This window comes from Sceloporus occidentalis, unplaced genomic scaffold, assembly GCF_023333645.1.
Source record: "Sceloporus occidentalis isolate IW3139 unplaced genomic scaffold, rSceOcc1.0.p SCAF_40, whole genome shotgun sequence".
Taxonomy (NCBI): Eukaryota; Metazoa; Chordata; class Lepidosauria; order Squamata; family Phrynosomatidae; genus Sceloporus; species Sceloporus occidentalis.
Window position 1 is genome coordinate 15,647 of NW_028317020.1, and position 17,621 is coordinate 33,267.

Consider the following 17,621-nt stretch of genomic DNA (forward strand, 5'->3'; position numbering starts at 1 on the left):
GGGGGCACGGCGACGACTTGAAAACAGTGGAGATTGGTTAGAAATTCCTAGCCCACACATCACGCCAATCCGCGCATTCCATAGCTACCTTTAATTCTACGGCAGTTGCTCATAGGCTAGGAAGAAAAACAGCAGTGAAAAGGTTAATTCACGCAGCCGTTGTCATGTGAGCGGAAGTTGTCGCTTCCCTTCTTACCTAGGCGGATGTGACGTGTTAGCCTAGGTCGGTCACTGACAGCGCACGCACAGAAATGGCGTTGGGAAGCTCACTGTATCGGGCGCTTTTCCGCCGGACTTCTACCTTTACGCTCGCCGTTGTGGTCGGGGCTGTGCTGTTTGAGAGGGCGTTTGACCAAGGGGCCGACGCGTTATATGAGCATTTGAACCAAGGGGTAAGCGAACATTTTGGGGTTGGAGAGAGGGCCAAGGACACGAAAGGGTCAGCGCGGACATTGTAGGACGGGCTGGAATCCCTGTTGGAAGCGGCAGGGGAATTAATATATGTGCTGCTACGATATGTAAGGGCATTAATTACTTAACTCCCTTGACTGCAGCGTGACGGGGGAGGCTTGGAGCCGGGCCAAGGGTAACCGCGCTTTGCCACAATGAGGACTATTCATGTGCTGTTGATATTATACACACGTATTCTTTATTGGTGTTCTGTGCCGCTGATATCTGTGCGAACCGTGGTTTGAAATTCGTCGTTCATGCGTGTGGAGGCTGCATGATAAGCGACGGCTCTGGGAAAAGTATACAATCTCTCATTCCTATCATAAAACCGCTCTTCATTTGGCTGTCATCGCGTTTGGAAATGAATGTGTTCGTAATAATTCGTTTCGCTTTCTGTCTCATGCAGAAACTGTGGAAACACATCAAGCATAGGTACGAAGACGAACAGTAACAGCTTCCAGGCGCATTTCTTCCCGCAGTCGTGTTTCACCAGACAGTGCCCAATACTTGGTTCAAGATGGCCGAAGTGGCGGAAAACCTCGCAGATCAATGTGGAAATCTGGGGGCTGCCCTGTCATATGTATTTATCATGCTCTAAAGAATACTTATGTTTAAATAAAATTGGTAAAATGCCGTTTTATGGAAAGTTTTTCTTTACAGTTTGGTAAAGAAACAGTAGAAATTGCATCACAGTATAAAGTATTGTGTATTCTTAAATGTATAGATATCCGTGAAAAGCTGCAGCACCCATTGAAATCCATGTGCAGTGGAGCTGTCAGGAAGTACATCACATGGCAGGAGATATGTTCAAATAGCAGGGGGTTGGGGAAAAGGTCAATTAGGTATGAGGTCATCCTGCGTGGGAATTAAAGGGGCTGCAGCTGTTATATGGATTCAAGTGCATGGGATGGCTGGAGTGTCCGTTTTAATATATGGGTTTGACTTCTGTTGTATGTATCGTAGAACAGTAACATTTTCTTGTTAGCCTTATTTGCATGTGCCTACCCAGAATCCCTTGTGGCAGCACCATGAGATTTCCGAGGGGAAAAACCAGCCTTCTGGCTTGTCTGTGGTCTGTAGATGAGTGTTTAATAATGCTTCTACCCCTTACATTTAAGTGGAAGGGTTTCCATCACCTTTACCCGCCATAACTTATGTAATGGTAACATTTTGTTGGATTTCTAAACGGCCAGTCTCTTCCTATTAATGTTTTACAATGTGCTGACCTCGGTAAGGGTTAATCCGTGTTTGTCCATAGCCGACTAAGTGTGTCAGGAAATCTTATTAAAGCCTAACTTTTAAAAAGATCATTAAAATATTCAAAAAACCCTCAAAAAAAGTGATCAGTGAAGGGCTGTCTGGTATAAAAGCCTACTCTGCTTTGCCATAATGCAGAAGCATCTAGCAGGATCCCCTTCCTGAATGGTTAGACAGCGATATCTGCTTATGAAGTCCTGGTATAGCAGTGAAAAACACAGCCATCGGTATATGTGCTTACCTGAGCTAGAAGCTGCTGCAGAGATTCTTACACCGATTGGCTGCTTGATGCAATTGGTGATGTGCTAACCTGAAAAAAAAGTGAACACCTGCCCTGGCTCAGGGGGCTCTGACATACCTTGGAGCTCCAAACAACCCAGCATTAAGGCCAGAGGACCAAGCTTGCCCGATTTACCTGGATAGCAACTAGCTCACCCCCATGCATTTCCAAAATAAACATTTAAAGGTGACCATGTAGCTACGCACTGTGCCCACCCTGCAGGGATTTTAACATTAACATTTTAGTACAGTATAGGGCAGTGCTGAAATATTTCTAATGAAATTATAGCTTGGGCATTTATGTAAATATCTAGATCCTGTTTTTTGAGAAGCTCTAAGAAGTTTAAAGATTCAAAACACTATTAAATGAATAGCCGGTTGGGGAAGGGGGGGTCAAATGCATCTTCTCATTCCAAGAGACAAGATGTGCAAATCTCATTGCCTTTTTTAATGAGGATTTCTGGTTTTAACAAAGCTAGCACAGTAAAACCCACAACTAGATTAGTTGATACTGAATTTCTGGCACAATATTGCACTTGGGAATTGGTGGAATTGCCAATCTCAAAATAGCCCTAAAAAGATGGGTGCTAAACACATCATGCTTTATGACAAATCCCAAGACAAAAGCCATACAATGTATCAGAATGAAATGAAGAGTTAACCACATGATCTTGAGCATACCAGTGAGATCTTTTATTTTCCACAATCTTGTCTCGGCCAACAGAAACCGAAAATCTGATTACAGCGTAAATCCATGAGTAAGGCACTATCTATTTAAATGTGCATATTCCGGAATTATTCCAAGCAGACTTTGGAGCTCCGACTCCCAGGCCAAGTGGCCACGATTTATCATCTACTTTTGCATACCACTCCTTGGGCTGGTGTGTGTGTGTGTGTGTACATGTGTACACACACACACTTATGTCTATTTTTGGCTGTTGTAATGTTGTTCTCTTAAATGCTAGCCATGTTACAACCATTGATTGTGCTTTGGAAACCTCAAAGACAATAGTGACCGGAGTTGGGAAGTGAGGAGCAAACCTATTGTGTGCACGCACACAATAAACAATGAATGTCAAGGTAATGCAGCTTAAGAAAAAAAAACAAATAATGCAGTTTATCAAAAGACATTTCACTCCAAGAAAGCTGTATTGAAACAAAATGCAAGATAATTCTTGTGTTCACTTTGAAATTGTGATAGCCTTGGTAAACATGTGGGACCCGGAGACAGAATGGTCCTGGAGGATGGCACAAATAAAGCTTGTATTCAGCCTATTATTGCTCACAAAGCCAAACTCCACTTTTTTCAAGGGCTGAGGATACGATTGTCCCTCAGAGGTGAGCGATGCATTAGGTTTTAGGAAGGTATCATGCCTTTGTTCCGTTTCCTGTCTGCCATGGTCCTGCGATTGTGGTTGGCTCTGACACCCTTGTTGGCTTCTTTCTTCCTTCGTTCCTGCAAAGTGTCTCTACTTTGCCCTTGGCCTCTGTTTGCTCCAAGTAAAGCCGATGAATTGTCGTGTCGAATTCTGTAGGACAGAGTTTAATAAGCAACCACAGATACCAGACTTCATGAATTACGTTAGAAGATCAGTTAGAACATTTTGAGATTGACATTCTATTCATTGGGGAATGGGCTTGGCTAATTTCTTCAAGTTCTTATCACATTTCCGAATACCCCAATGGCACCCTAGTATGGATTTTGTATGTGGCAGAGAAATAAAAAATTGCAAATTTGAAATAATGAAGATTCAACTGTAAACCAACCAACTTAACTGGTACTCTTACTGTGGTAAGTACAGGGCAAAATACAGAATCAAGAAATTGGATAAACCATGGAACCTAGAGACCAAAAATTCTCAATACTGTCCCATTTAGGCTTGGGCAAGCCCATTAAATGGATATAGTGTGTAAACACTTGACATGGAAACCTGGTAACCTATTATTTTGCCCTCAAGTAGAGTAGGGAGTAAAGGTCATTCTCAACGGTTACCCTTTTCTGGCATAGTAACTGGCTCTCCGTGCTTCTGCTCGTTCCCTCAGTACTGCAGGGTCTTGCACAAAGTGATCAGGCTACAAGAAAACAGCGTCCAGTTAAAAAGCATTACATATTGCTGATGTACCAATGAAACCCTGTATACCTCCACACCATGATAAATGACATATATATATATCACTATAATTTCTATATACACATGTTGGGAGCATTGGTGGTCTCTTTGTTGCCAATCTCTATTTGTCCTGTCCGTCTCAAAAAATAACAACCAAGTCGTGGCAGAATAGATAACCAGCCACCAAAACAATACTTGAAACAGATAAAACGTGTGGAACTGAAATCCAATGAGATAACTATCTTTAAATGTATTGGGTCATTCACTGATGTGATATGCCCATGTAACCATATTTTCAGAACATGCCCATTAATTATTGTCTGTTGTGACATCATATGCTGCTTTGAAGTTAAAAATAATAAATAAAATATAATCCTATATAAATACTTAGCATTCCTGCTAGCCATCCAAGGGCTGTTTACATGTGTACGCAACAGGTTTCCATTTAGACATTACCCAAACAAGGTCAGTTTTACTTCCTAAAATGTTTCTTTCCCCTTCATTCAGTAGCTCTGATGGCAAAACATAAATTTTGTACCTTCACAGTTTCTTCTTCTGCTTCCTCTTCTTCATCCTCCTCTACTGCAGCCTCTTCACGCAATCTCAGTACCTGTGGTGTTGTGAAGGGTCTAAGAAATGTAAAAAAACAGAAACGGAAGATAATACAATTAATGCTTAAAATACCATAAGTGAAAATGTACAAATTAAAATTCCTCAAATCCCATATATGCACACACCTACTTAACACTAGAGTAATAAAGCATGAATAAGACAAAACAGAAGGGAGGACATAGTTGGCCAAATAATGTTAACAAGTGGGCATGGGCGTAGGAACAGATCCCCCCCAGTAACTCATGCGGGGGGGACCGATAATGAAGAAATCCTCCCCAGGGACGTAGGAAACCCCCCCCCAATAGAAACGCCGCAAATGCGGCCCGCGAGACCTTGAGGTGCGGCCCGCGTAAGATCAGCAGCCAGGGCAACCGATCTTACACGGTCCGCACCTCGAGCCTTGCTACAACAAGAGCCCTGCTACTTACCTGTGGGAGGGTCTTCTGTACTGCACAGAGGAAGCGGAATCCAGCAGAGTTCACGTGACATCACATCCTGCTTCCTCTGTGCAGTACCAGAGAACGCAGAGGGAGGCCGCGCCCCCTGCTGAAATCTGTGAGCGGCATCGAGGAGCTGCAGTGCAGGTAAGGGGGGTGGGTGTTTGAATGAGTATGCGTGATTGAGGGAATGAATCTGTGAATGAATGAGTGTGTATGTGTGTGATAGCATGGATGTGTAAGTGCTGGAACCTAGGCATGATGGGACTGTGATGGTGGCTGTACCAGCATGTACTGGCTGACTTGGCATGATAGGAGTGTGATTGCTAACAGCAATCACAGTCCCATCATGCCTAGGTTCCAGCATTTACTGGTTGGATGTGTAAGTGCTGGAACCTAGGCATGATGGGACTGTGATTGCTGTTAGCAATCACACTCCTATCATGCCAAGTCAGCCAGTACATGCTGAAACCTAGCTAGCTGCCCCCCTTGTGTATTGATGCTGCCAGCAATATGGGGTCTGCACATCACTTACACCCACCCTGTACCAGCATGTACTGGCTGCCTGGGTATGATAGGAGTGTGATTGCTAGTGATTGATAGTGTGAGAAGGGAGGGTAGGGAGGGGGTAGATTGTAAGAAAGTGTGAGGGGGGGAGAGGGGGTAGATAGTGTGAGAGATGGGGAGAAAACGGGGATCTGATGGGGAAAAATGCTGTCCCCCCCAGATCTTTAGGGGTTCCTACGCCCATGCAAGTGGGCATTAATTTGTTAACTTTAGAATAAATATACAAATCTTATTTGCTGCTCATCTACATGCCAATTCCAACTCAGTTTTTTGTAAAATTATGTTGTTATTGTTTTCTGGAGCAAAACTAAATGTTTTGCATGGAGGGTAAAATAGTGGTATAAGCAGCCATAAATATAATAATTTGGGTTTCACAACAAAAATGCTGAAGATATTTTTCTGAACATCCTGAAGTGTTATTAGTTAAATATTCTCTGCATTATCTTCATTTCAAAGAAAACGAACAGGAGAGAGATCAATTATGGTGAAAGTGGAGAAAGAGCATAAAGGCTGAGAAGAGACTAACAATAGACAACAAAGTATGAAGGATATGAGTGAATACCTGCGGCTGATCAGCTCATCATCAGAGTCTGCATCATTTGCGCCAACCTGGTTCCCATCATAAGTGTCATCATATTCATCATCGTAATCACCATCGACAATGTGCTCTTCAGTGACCATGGCATATCGGGAATACCGCTCTTTCTGTGCGGCGATCACACTCTTATCTGCCAGGAGTTGTGCTGATGTCTCCCGTTTCCTGTGGCACACCATAATTTATGTACCATATTATTATTTATTGTGAAATACAAAAAAGTGGTGGCTAACCAATTGCAGCCTTTATCAAGGCTAATTATTTGTATCTATAGATATATATGTACACACAGGTTTATCAGCTGCTGTACACCATTGCAGTGTGAACACGCACTGAATATGGATTAAAGATGAAGAAAATTTGCTTCATGAACATTTCTCACCTCCTTCCTTTCCAAATCCGTGAAGCGTCCACAACATCTCTGCTGAAAACATCAAATTCATCATCTGCATAAATGTTTGACCTTGAGGAAACAAGCGGGCATGGTTCTGGTTTCTGCTGTCTAAATAAAATGGCATTGCACACAGAGATTAGTTTTCCTAGAACAGTGACACAGAAGGCCATCTTGCACCAGCGAGCGTACAGACCCTGCTTTGCCACCTCCATCGCTACCAGTTTGTGGTGAGCCTCCGTATCTACTCAGTTACCCCAGAGAGAGAGCAAAAACAATAGTAGTGACTTAGCACTACTTATAAAAGAAAGTTTACAAACAGTCTCGGTTTTTAAATATGTTATCCCATGTTAATTTAGGGCCAGTTCTGGGGTATTCAAACCAAATTCGCGGAATGTGATAGTTAGGATAAGAACCATTCAGCCCATCTAGTCTACCCATTTTATTATTTCAGTAAGCATTAGGTACAAATAAGACAGGGCTTGATAATGTCTGAGAGCACATGAGCTTTTCCAGATGTCACTGCACTAGTACCTGGGCATGGTGCGATCCAATTCTTGCAGACGTGGTGTCAAATTCTCCTCTAGCAAATTATTTATGACTTTCTCAGGATCATTTCCATATTCTTCGAGGCAGCTAAGGATGAATCCCTCCCCGAAATCTGGAAGTAAATCCTTCACCTGAGACACCAGTGAATCCAGCTCAACATCAGTGAGATGTGTGTAGGCAGCGGCTCCTTCACACTGTGGGGAGATAGAGCAAAGTTAAACAGAAACCTAAAAAAAATGGGGACAAAGAAAATGCCGCAGGGCAGAGTAAGAAATAGTGCTGAAAAAATGGATAACATTAAACAAAATCAAAGTTACTACAGAAACCTAAGTGGAATAACAGAAAGATATAAAGGAAACAACAGAGGCATAAGAAATGTAATAAAACAAATATTGGCCAAAGTAAATTAACTACAAAGCAAGAGCTGACATCCTCAGACTCTCTTGTTAGTGGTGGACTGTAACCACCATCATGGCTGAGATAGTGGAAACTGTAGGGTTGGTCATCCTCATGCAGTGGACAAGACAGGTTAATAGACAGATTTTAATTTTGTAATGGCTCATTACCTCTGGCTCTTTTATACTTTGAGAATTTTGATGAGCACCAGCGTACGCTCCCTCTGTGACTTTGCCAGTGTGTGGGAGTGCAAGACTGGGCCTGGGTCTTCGGCTATCTGCCCATGACCCCTGTACCCCATGCAAGATGTAAGTAGTGCGAGTCTCATCACTGAGAGAAGGCTAAGGATATAACAGAGCATCACTAACCTCTTACACCCTGTCCACACTTACATCAAGCAATGTAGCTTCATAAAAGGATACAGTGAAGGGGAAACCTGCCGGAGCAAACTCACATCCTCAGCCACAGGAAACAGCTCATCGTAATCGCACAGAAATCTGTGGATCCAGACAGAGTTATTAGGAACACACGATCAGTCAGAACCGGAAAGTATACTGAACAGTGCAGAGACTACCACTTACACAATGCTTAGTCATCCCTAGGAACATTACATTCTTTTTCGAATGCTGGTTGAACCGCATTGGAGTTCCATGTGCTACATATTGCATTGACTAGTAGCCAAGAGCCAAGATACAGACTGTGTGCCACTAGGAGCCAGTTCGCAAAGGCATCACTTAGTAAACCACTGGGCAAAAAATCTATATAATGGTGATTTTGCTAAATTGTTAGGTAAATCTCTGATTTGACTACACATTGTTAGCAGGAGAAGCGAACTCAGGCTGGGTCCTCACAATGCAAAGTAATATCTGGGTGAAATGTCCAAATGTCCTGGAAACTAGGATTCTTGTAATATCAACTAAAAAGAGATATTCCAGCTTCCTGTTATGTTCAAATGCCATAAAATAACACTAGATAACAATGTTTTGACTAGAATTATGGAGAGAAGTGGTCAGTCAGCAAGATAGGAAAAACAAGCCAAACAACAAAATCACAATAAACATCCGGTTAAGGAAAAAATGCAGAAAAGTACTTATTCCATATTGTTACAAAAAAACTGTAATCACATTTTTCCTAGAGAGAAATTAAGAGTATAACACTGTAAAAAAAATAATTCAATTAGTGTAACAAACCAACTAAGATAAGGTGCATTTTGGGAACGCAACTAACGCTCTTATGTTACAGAACTCCGCAGCTGTCTACTTATTGTAAAAAGATTAGCGGCTATTAAAAAGATTAGCTCCCCCACCATTTCTCTCTGTCCGCACACCTGTCTCTCCTTATCCTCTTCCTTCCTTTTTCCCCCATTTCAATTTCCACCATTTTTTTTTTCTATCCCCCGTGGCCCGGTCGGGCGGTGGACTCCGCCTGAGACGATGCGAGTCGGTGGTCTGGACACCGAAAACCCCCCTTGTGTTCCCATAGTGTTGTATTGTCTGTTTAGACATATATATTGCTCTACATAATTGGAAACAATTGCTTTCACCCGTCACCTGCAATTTTATGTTCTGTATCTATACGAATTCCGAACTACATCGCGATTGTCAAACTGCTCGATTTCTTATGTCAGCCTCCAAATGATATCAATGCGATTCTGTTGTACACTGTCCGACTTCTGATGCAATAGATAATTTACAGAAATCACACATTATTGACCATCATTGTATCAATGCTCTTTTTGTCTTACCCTTTGTTGTTGTACTCCTTTTGTGTCAATAAAAACGTTATTCACCTAAAAAGAGTAGCTCAGGACCATCCTGGTCATTTTTTGCTCTCTCACAAATGATGTAAGTTCAGTTTTGATCTTGTTTTCACTTACACTTTTTGCCTGATCTTGATATTGTTTTGGTTCTGTTATAGTCATGTATATTGTTGGTATTTGAACCAGAATTATAAATTGGCATCCATCTGATTTTATTTGACCCTGTGTAGTCTTCTACCCAAAAGCATCATAAAACAATGTGCACCAGATACTAGAAGTTTAACTGAATTTCACACAAAACCTACTAAAAAAAATAAGAAAAATAATTACTTACCTCAGGGAGAGGTGATGACCCTCCATGGTCTGAGGTTTTACACCCAAAAGATAACATACACATGGAATATCTCAGAAACTATCGGAAATAACATCTCACCTTCTCTCTGGAAGCAGAGATGTCAGGATCTCCAAGAACTCCTCCACATACGGCTGTATATTGTCAGCTCTTGAACAAAAGTGGCAAATGTTTAGGGGATTTAATAGGAAAACATCTTTTAAGCCAACTTTTCATTGATTTTCCATGTGCCAACATAGAGAAGAGTCACATGTATACCACCTTTTTGAATATGTAAATCTTAGCGTAAAACCTTTTTTTTTTTTTTTTTAGATTATTACCACGACAGAAACATTAAAGTTGAACTGGAGGTGTTATACGTGTATTCATTTCCCCAACAACTTTTAATTGCTAGGTGATTGATATGTTTTATAGTTGAGGCATTAACTCGGGTTCTGAGTCTCCCTCCCTGAGTGGCATATTGTTGTTTTTTTTAATCTTTGTTACTTAAGGAATTGTAATCTATTTATGACCATCTGTGGAGGTTTGTGGGAATTGTTCTGCAAAAAAAAATACCTGTGTTCAAGGATGGGCTGTAAGCATGAATTGCTCAGGATTGTGTGACATATCTCTAGCATCTTCTTCCTGGAATGAGAAAGCCTGCTCCAGAGACCAGCCTGTAGTCTGGGAAAACAAGAGTATTGTGAAAGATATTTATGTTGACAATGCCCTCATTATTAGAGCAGAAAGATGTTGGATGGAGATCAGGTCCATCAGATTTGCATTCTCCTTAAAGTAGGAATAGGACAGCCCTCCAGCTTTCCAGACATAAGATAAATGTGTTGATGTTCACATCCAGTTTTATCTTTCTAAACTGGGTTTCATCTTAAAGCGCCGTACTAATCCAAGTCACAAGCTGAGCTATCCCATATGTTTTATACATTGACAATTTCATGTCATTTCTGCCCTTTCAAAGTTTTTTCTTTCAAATAAGAACTGTTAATAAAAGCAAGAGGCTCGTTAAAACTTGAGCTGTCCATGGGCTTTTGTTCTGCTTGCTGCAAGAGACCATTAGGTCTACCACTAATTAACCCCCTTTGTGACTATTTACATAATTTAAAAAAAAAAAAAAAGCGGTAAATTGAAGGAAAAAAAAAACACTTAGAAAAGCTAATGAAAAAAAATTGTTAAATGGATTATATTTGTCCCGAATTTAGGAAATACCCAATGTTTTTTGGGGGGGCTTTCTCCCCGCAAGTTATAAGGCAATAAGTAGTGTATTGCTATTTTATAAGGGAGCAAAATGCTACACTATTTTTTTCCTACATTTGTACTTTGGATGCAAGAAAAGTTTTTTTTATGTATATTTCTAGCTGGAGGGGCACCAATTTTTAAATTTTATTGCAACTAGATGGTTCTCCTTATGATGTCCTGGTGACATCACTGGGATCTTTATTATTTTTACATGTTATTATACTTTTATTTATTCTATTTTTACTTTTTTTTTTATTATATTTTAAAATATGTCTGCAGGCACTGCCAAATTTGAAAGGCCTCCTGCCTTTCAATAAAGACAATGTGATTAGTCCTGTCCATATTTCTGTTCCTATTGATGACAAATGCTACAATATTCCCCTTTTCTTTGCACTGGGAATCAAAACTGTTTTGCTAATGTCTTACCCTTTATCTTCAAATTTCCTCTTCGTTATTGCATCTTCTAGCTCCGGACAGCACAGTTCATAAAAACTGCTCAGCCTAAGTGTAACAAAAGATTTGTACTTGGGTGAACATTCACTGTCCAGTAACCCCCTGGCACTACTAGCCTTTAAAGAGTCCCATAGACAAAATATTTATCCCCTTGACCATAAATACAATAATGTAGGTTATTAACAAAAACAACTGGTTTTATCTGTGTTTAACTTGATACTACTAATAAAATATGTATTTTCCTTTATATGCATATGCAGCTAGGGGATTTCAGCAATGAATCATAGAAAAAGGTTTAGTATTGAATCTAGCTTTAACCCTCTATGCCCGGGGCGTCCAACATGCGGCCCGCGGGCCGAATGCCCTGCTACTTGTGGGAGGGTCTTCTGTACTGCATAGAGGAAGCGGAACCTAGCAGAGTTCACGTGGCATCACATGACTCTGCTCCAGTCCTGCTTCCTCTGTGCAGTACCAGAGAACGCAGAGGGAGGCCACGCCCTCTGCTGAAGTCTGTGAGCGGCATCGAGGAGCTGCAGTGCAGGTAAGGGGGTGGGGAGGGTGTTTGAATGAGTATGCGTGATTGAGGGAATCAATCTGTGAATGAATGAGTATATGACTAAATGAGTGTGTGTGTGTGATAGCATGGATGCGTAAGTGCTGGAACCTAGCCATGATGGGACTGTGATTGCTGTTAGCAATCACACTCCTATCATGCCAACTCAGCCAGTACATGCTGAAACCTAGTTAGCTGCCCCCCTTGTGTATTGATGCTGCCAACAGTATGGGGTCTACACATCACTTACAGCCACCCTGTACCAGCATGTACTGGCTGACTTGGCATGATAGGAGTGTGATTGCTAACAGCAAGCACAGTCCCATCATGCCTAGGTACCAGCATTTACTGGTTGCCAAGTCATATTGCTAATTTTTTTGTCCAATTGTGGTGTATTTCCTACTTTTATTAAAAATGTGAGTTTTTATTATTATTTATAAAGGTGGGGGGTCATTTTTGGTTTTGGCTAAGTGAACTGTGAATGTTTTGGTCCAGAATTTTCATTTTGGTGCATCCCTAGTATAAATAGAAGTATTTCATTTTTAATTATCCTGAATTTGTAGTCACAAACCTTTCTAGGCCCAGAAATCAGTGAGAGGAAAAGTAAAGGTTTTGTGTCATTTACTTTATTTTAATCTGCATATTTTATTAAAGGCCATATTTTCTCACAGTGAAAAATGAGTGCGGCCCTCGCACGTATACAATTCTGATGAAGTGGCCCACTGCAGAAAAAACTTGGACACCCCTGCTCTATGCCATCTGTACAATAGCCATGAGATGAACCAGGGTGACTTTATAAGGAAGTGGAGGGATTTAACCACAGCATACCTTTTTCTCATACAATTGAGATACAATTTATCCATCCATTTGTCTTGTTATATACAGACTAGTCTATACAGATCATTTGCCGTTTCAAATACTAAAATATCATTATCCATATCCTTTGGAAGCCTGCTTGCAAGCAAGCTGCTCACCATCTAATGGTGTATCTACTCTGCATCAGTGTCACTGTTTCGCTGGACTATTAAGGAAGGTCGTCCCCGCAGAAGTTCTTCCGCCCAAACTACCGCTACTGAGAGGGGAATTCCCGGCAGCAGCAGTCCAGGACTTAGACGATCCCAACAGTGGACAACCTCCCACCAGCTGGAGATAGATTCCGAGCGGCAGCAGCCGCGGCAAGGCACAGCACGAGACAGGAACACAAAGCAGGATAGTCGGACGAGCCAGGGGTCTGATACACGGAGCGGATAGTCGGACGAGCCAGGGGTCTGATACACGGAGCGGATAGTCGGACGAGCCAGGGGTCTGATACACGGAGCGGATAGTCGGACGAGCCAGGGGTCTGATACACGGAGCGGATAGTCGGACGAGCCAGGGGTCAAAACCAGAGATCTCAAGCAAAGGTACCGAATCGTGGAGCAAGGGAGAGTCAGGCAAGCCGAAGGTCAAAAACAGGAAACAAGATGCACGAGCTAGATACACGAACTGAAGACCACAACAGGGTGCTTGTGAAAGGCACAGCCGGCTTTTAAAACTGGCGCCATTCCCTTTACTCAATAAGGATCACCCTGACCCCCAATTTCCCAGGTGCACTCAGCGGCTCATTCACAGGTTATGCGCGGCTGCGCGACTCTCTATCGCTAAACATTGGAACACATGCATCCCTCCCCGATCACTAATTTTATCTAAAATTTGGCATATTATGCACATGGAAAAACTCACTGCATACATACACAATACTACTGAACGCTTTCTGAAGGTGTGGACCCCCTGGATGTCTTCCGCCTACGCTGACGGCTCCACAGGCCGGATCGCTGCTCTGTGAGGTACCATTCTGGCGCACTGTGTGGTCTCTTTCTTCCCCTTTTTTTTTTTTTGCTCCCTCGCTTTTCCGCCCTGGTTTCCCTCTTCTTCCCTCCCTTTGTGAGTCCCCCTTTTTTTTTCCCCTGGTTCCTGTGCTGGGACCTCTGCCCAACAGGGCTGCTCCGCCTTTCTTTTTTGCTGCCCAGTGGTTTGCGAGGTGTCCGCCTGGGGTTTCTGCCTACGGGTTGGCCCGTTCCTTGTTGAGGTTTCCCTTCCCCTGTTTGTTCACAATACGAGTTATCGTGCTCTTGTTTTCCAGGCATGGTCCTGGGGGTCGCTGTCTATGGGCCTTTTTTCTCCTATTTGTCTCACTACCACCTTATCTTGCTGAGGCCTGTGACTTTCCGCGACATTAGTGATGTCGATATTACTTTTTGTATGCACTGGTTCAATGATACCTATGTTGATGACTGCTGATGTTTCTGCTGCCTGCACATCGTTATCACGCGAACAAAAAAAAAAAAAAAGAAATGTCTAGGCGCCGCTTTACTCTGACCTGTATGATTTTTCTTTTTGCATATTCTGTTGTATGCTGTGCCTGGATGTCAATAAAAAACTTTTCAATCGAAAGGAAAAAAAACACAAAAAAAAAACTGGCGCCATTCCACAAGCCCCTCCCGGACCCGAACCAAAACCACGCCCCCCAGCCGTCCATCAATCCTCCTGCAACGTGCAGCGTGCCCGGGAGGCGGACCGACGACCGGAGGACGGGTAAGTACACTGGCTCCGGGAACTACTGTTCCCGGGGCCGAATCCTCCCCGTGTCCTACTACCTCGGGCGAAGGGTCGTCCGCTGTCCGGGGAGATGTTTTCCCGGGACCCGCGGACAACCCTTCGCCCGCTACCAGTGCCGCGAGCGGAGGACCGCCCGCCGTCCCGAACGGCCGGTGTACGGGAACCGCGGCCAGACCTCCTCCTGGCTGCATCCGGAGCCGGGACGGAGACACTCCCGGCTGCGTCCGGAGCCGGGATAGTGACAATCAGAATGTTTCCCACTGACCCAGAGGATTACTACTGCTTACTCACTCAATATGTTACTACACTTACCTGTTTAGGAAGCCATGTTTCTGTAATGTCTGAGAGGCAGCTGGAAAAATGTCCAGGAAAGCCCACAGGGTGCTGGAAGTATCACAGAGGTAAAGCAACACATCTTGTAGTTCCTTAAGCATAGCACAAAAAAAGATCTTAGAACAAGGAAACAGGAGAAGCGATAATAATTAAAAAAAAAAAAAAAAAAATTGATTTACTGACCTCCTCCGCCATGTCCAGAGGTGTTGTTTTTCTCTGGTCTCCCAGTTTCTGAGGTTCTGCATTGTCACCATCCATTTGCAGCCCACAGATCTCTAGAATGTTGTTAAACACCTAATGAGGCAGAAAAGTGGATTCTAAGTAAAAGTTTTCATATCCCTTTGAGCTCTTTACTTCCTACTAACCTGCAGTAGTGTTGGCACTGAGTTACCAAGGTCCTCATAGTAACTAGGCTGATGCTGGAAGATGTTACCTGCAAGTAAATTACAATCCTATAACAGGCTATTAAAATAGGACAGACAAAGAACAAAGGGGGATAACAAGGGAATATCAAAAACAAGGGAATGTAGGAAAGAAACACATAAGTTGTTTTAAATTACAGAGAGAAGATTTAAATTGATGAATAGAAAACAGGAGTGGTGACAGCAGACTTTGGGTATGTTGCTCACCAATCATTTTCTGAAGCAAAGCAGAATTTCCCTTTCCAAAGAGGACACATATATCCATCAGCTTGGGAATGTCAAACAAATAGTTATTGTACAGGATTTCACCAAACACAGAGGGGGTGATGTGATGTTCCTGTGAATGATAGACGTTTTGACACAGGTTAAGTAACACAACAAATCTGATTTTTATTTCTCCTGAAGCTGCCTTTTCCGTACCTTGGACTCTTTGTGTGTGGACATCCGTAAAAATGTGAGGAAGACACATCGATGAAGTTCATTCTGAACTTGTTGCACAGTTGGTGGGAGCGGGGGATTACTGTCATATTTTCTAGGTGCATTACTCAGGTAAGAATCCAGACATTTCTGTAAAGACTCATCAAATATCACCTGACAAAAGGGAGACACAACATAGTATAGAAAAGGGAAGCTGAAAGACATGGGTCATAGTAATATATAAATTTGATTGTAGTATTTTTTTTGGTATGTGGAGGAAGACATGTTTTGATCATTAAAACTCTATAGTTTTGCACTATTGGTTGGTATAACATACTAACCTGGCACCAAAAGAGATCGTGAGGTAGTGCAAGTAACCCATGCAGGTCCTGTTTAATAAATTCAGCCCTCTCCAAGAACTCTTCCAGTAAACCAGAAGATGATGGAGGAGGTACATATGTTACAAAGTGCCTAGATGATGCTCGTTCAGGGTGCTGAAGATGGTAAAAGAAACAGAATAAAATGCCCATGATCATTATGATAATTTTTTTAAATTAAATAGCATCAACAACTTATGCAATGCTTGTTACAGTACACAAATCCAAAGGGTATGACTAAAGGAAATCTGACATTAAGTAAAGAGGGGTCTGCTTGCAAGCTAACAATCTATTAATTTTCATTTGATAGAATGGCTTTTGTGTCAATAAATACAGTACGGATCTCTTAAAATGACTAGAATGTATCTAAATGTGCTTGTATTACCAAGAATCGGCTAAAAGCATCATAAAGACTGGGGACTTGTCATAAAAGTATTAACGGCTAAAACATTTGTGCCAGACAGTTTGTATTACTCCTAAAAACAAGTAAAGTAAACAATTCAGCAAACAAACGATTGACCTAGGAAGTTAGAATGAATACATTTCTGTCATTTAAAAAACTCATGTTGCAGTAATAAGCCTCACCAGGGCCGGTAGTGTCCGTGACTTTCCCGATACTGGATCTTTCTCGGTGACCTGCAGCTCATCCAGTGGCAGAACTGGCATGCTGAGCACAAAACATACAATAGCATTAACAGAACTGTAATCTACGGGAAAAGGCAGCAGTCGTCATAATAACGCATCTAATGAGCACAAGGTAAGTTTTTGTGGTTGCATTAAAGGTGCTTAAGTAGATCTCTGAGGAAATAATAGGCAATTGCAAAGAACCATCAGTCGGCTCACCTAGTGCCACTTATATGCCATATTTTAATTCTATCCATAAAGTCTATTCTCTTATAAGCATCATAAATGAGTCCCTAGGTTAAACAGTTTACATTTGGTACTCTAGGATTAAATGACAACATTAAACTGAATAAAACTATAATAAAAAGATGAATTTAGCTAGGCAACTGGGTTTGTTTAGAATAGGTAAACACAAATAAGCAAAGCGACGGACGGCAGCAAAATAACTTCTCAATATAAACATATAAGACTGTCTATTAATTGAGTTATATATTGATACATGTATACAAATGAGTGCAATAATTAGTTAAGAAGCTTCAATGGTGTCAGAAGACATTTCCATACTGGAAAGGTGCATATAGCTGTAATAGGGGAGAGATAGGAGAAGGGTGAAGGCCAATCTGACCTGAAAATAAGAAAGTGAGCACTTTTCATCTACTAATAAAATAAAATACGTATAGAGCTCTCCAGCGGAACGCATTGCTGGACACAGAGCGATTGTCATTAATAATACGCAGTTATACAAACTGTAAGCAGATTGCTAGAGGAATAATCAGACAGACCTGTCTCCAGTACCTCAGAGAAACCCTTCCTGATTAAACGCGCCTCCGTCACTAACCGGAAGTGACTCACAGGT

General features: G+C 42.0%; 2 protein-coding genes across 2 annotated transcripts; one reads left to right on the forward strand and one right to left on the reverse strand.

The window, feature by feature from the left end:
• Positions 1 to 251: 251 nt before the first annotated feature.
• Positions 252 to 901, forward strand: LOC149290143 (cytochrome b-c1 complex subunit 9-like). The gene is made up of 2 exons (XM_089489672.1): positions 252 to 392; positions 857 to 901. Exons 1-2 carry the CDS (start codon positions 252 to 254, stop codon positions 899 to 901), a joined length of 186 nt encoding a protein of 61 aa, XP_089345798.1.
• A 2,442-nt stretch (positions 902 to 3,343) lies between these two features.
• LOC149290144 (activating signal cointegrator 1 complex subunit 2-like) lies at positions 3,344 to 16,807 on the reverse strand. The gene is made up of 18 exons (XM_089489546.1): positions 16,727 to 16,807; positions 16,106 to 16,258; positions 15,768 to 15,938; positions 15,555 to 15,684; positions 15,291 to 15,358; positions 15,109 to 15,219; positions 14,905 to 15,017; positions 11,415 to 11,489; positions 10,311 to 10,418; positions 9,837 to 9,905; positions 8,067 to 8,141; positions 7,815 to 7,974; positions 7,234 to 7,442; positions 6,691 to 6,810; positions 6,276 to 6,473; positions 4,636 to 4,726; positions 3,980 to 4,059; positions 3,344 to 3,515 (listed from the first exon to the last, which is right to left on the reverse strand). Exons 1-18 carry the CDS (start codon positions 16,805 to 16,807, stop codon positions 3,344 to 3,346), a joined length of 2,184 nt encoding a protein of 727 aa, XP_089345672.1.
• Between the last annotated feature and the right edge of the window lie 814 nt (positions 16,808 to 17,621).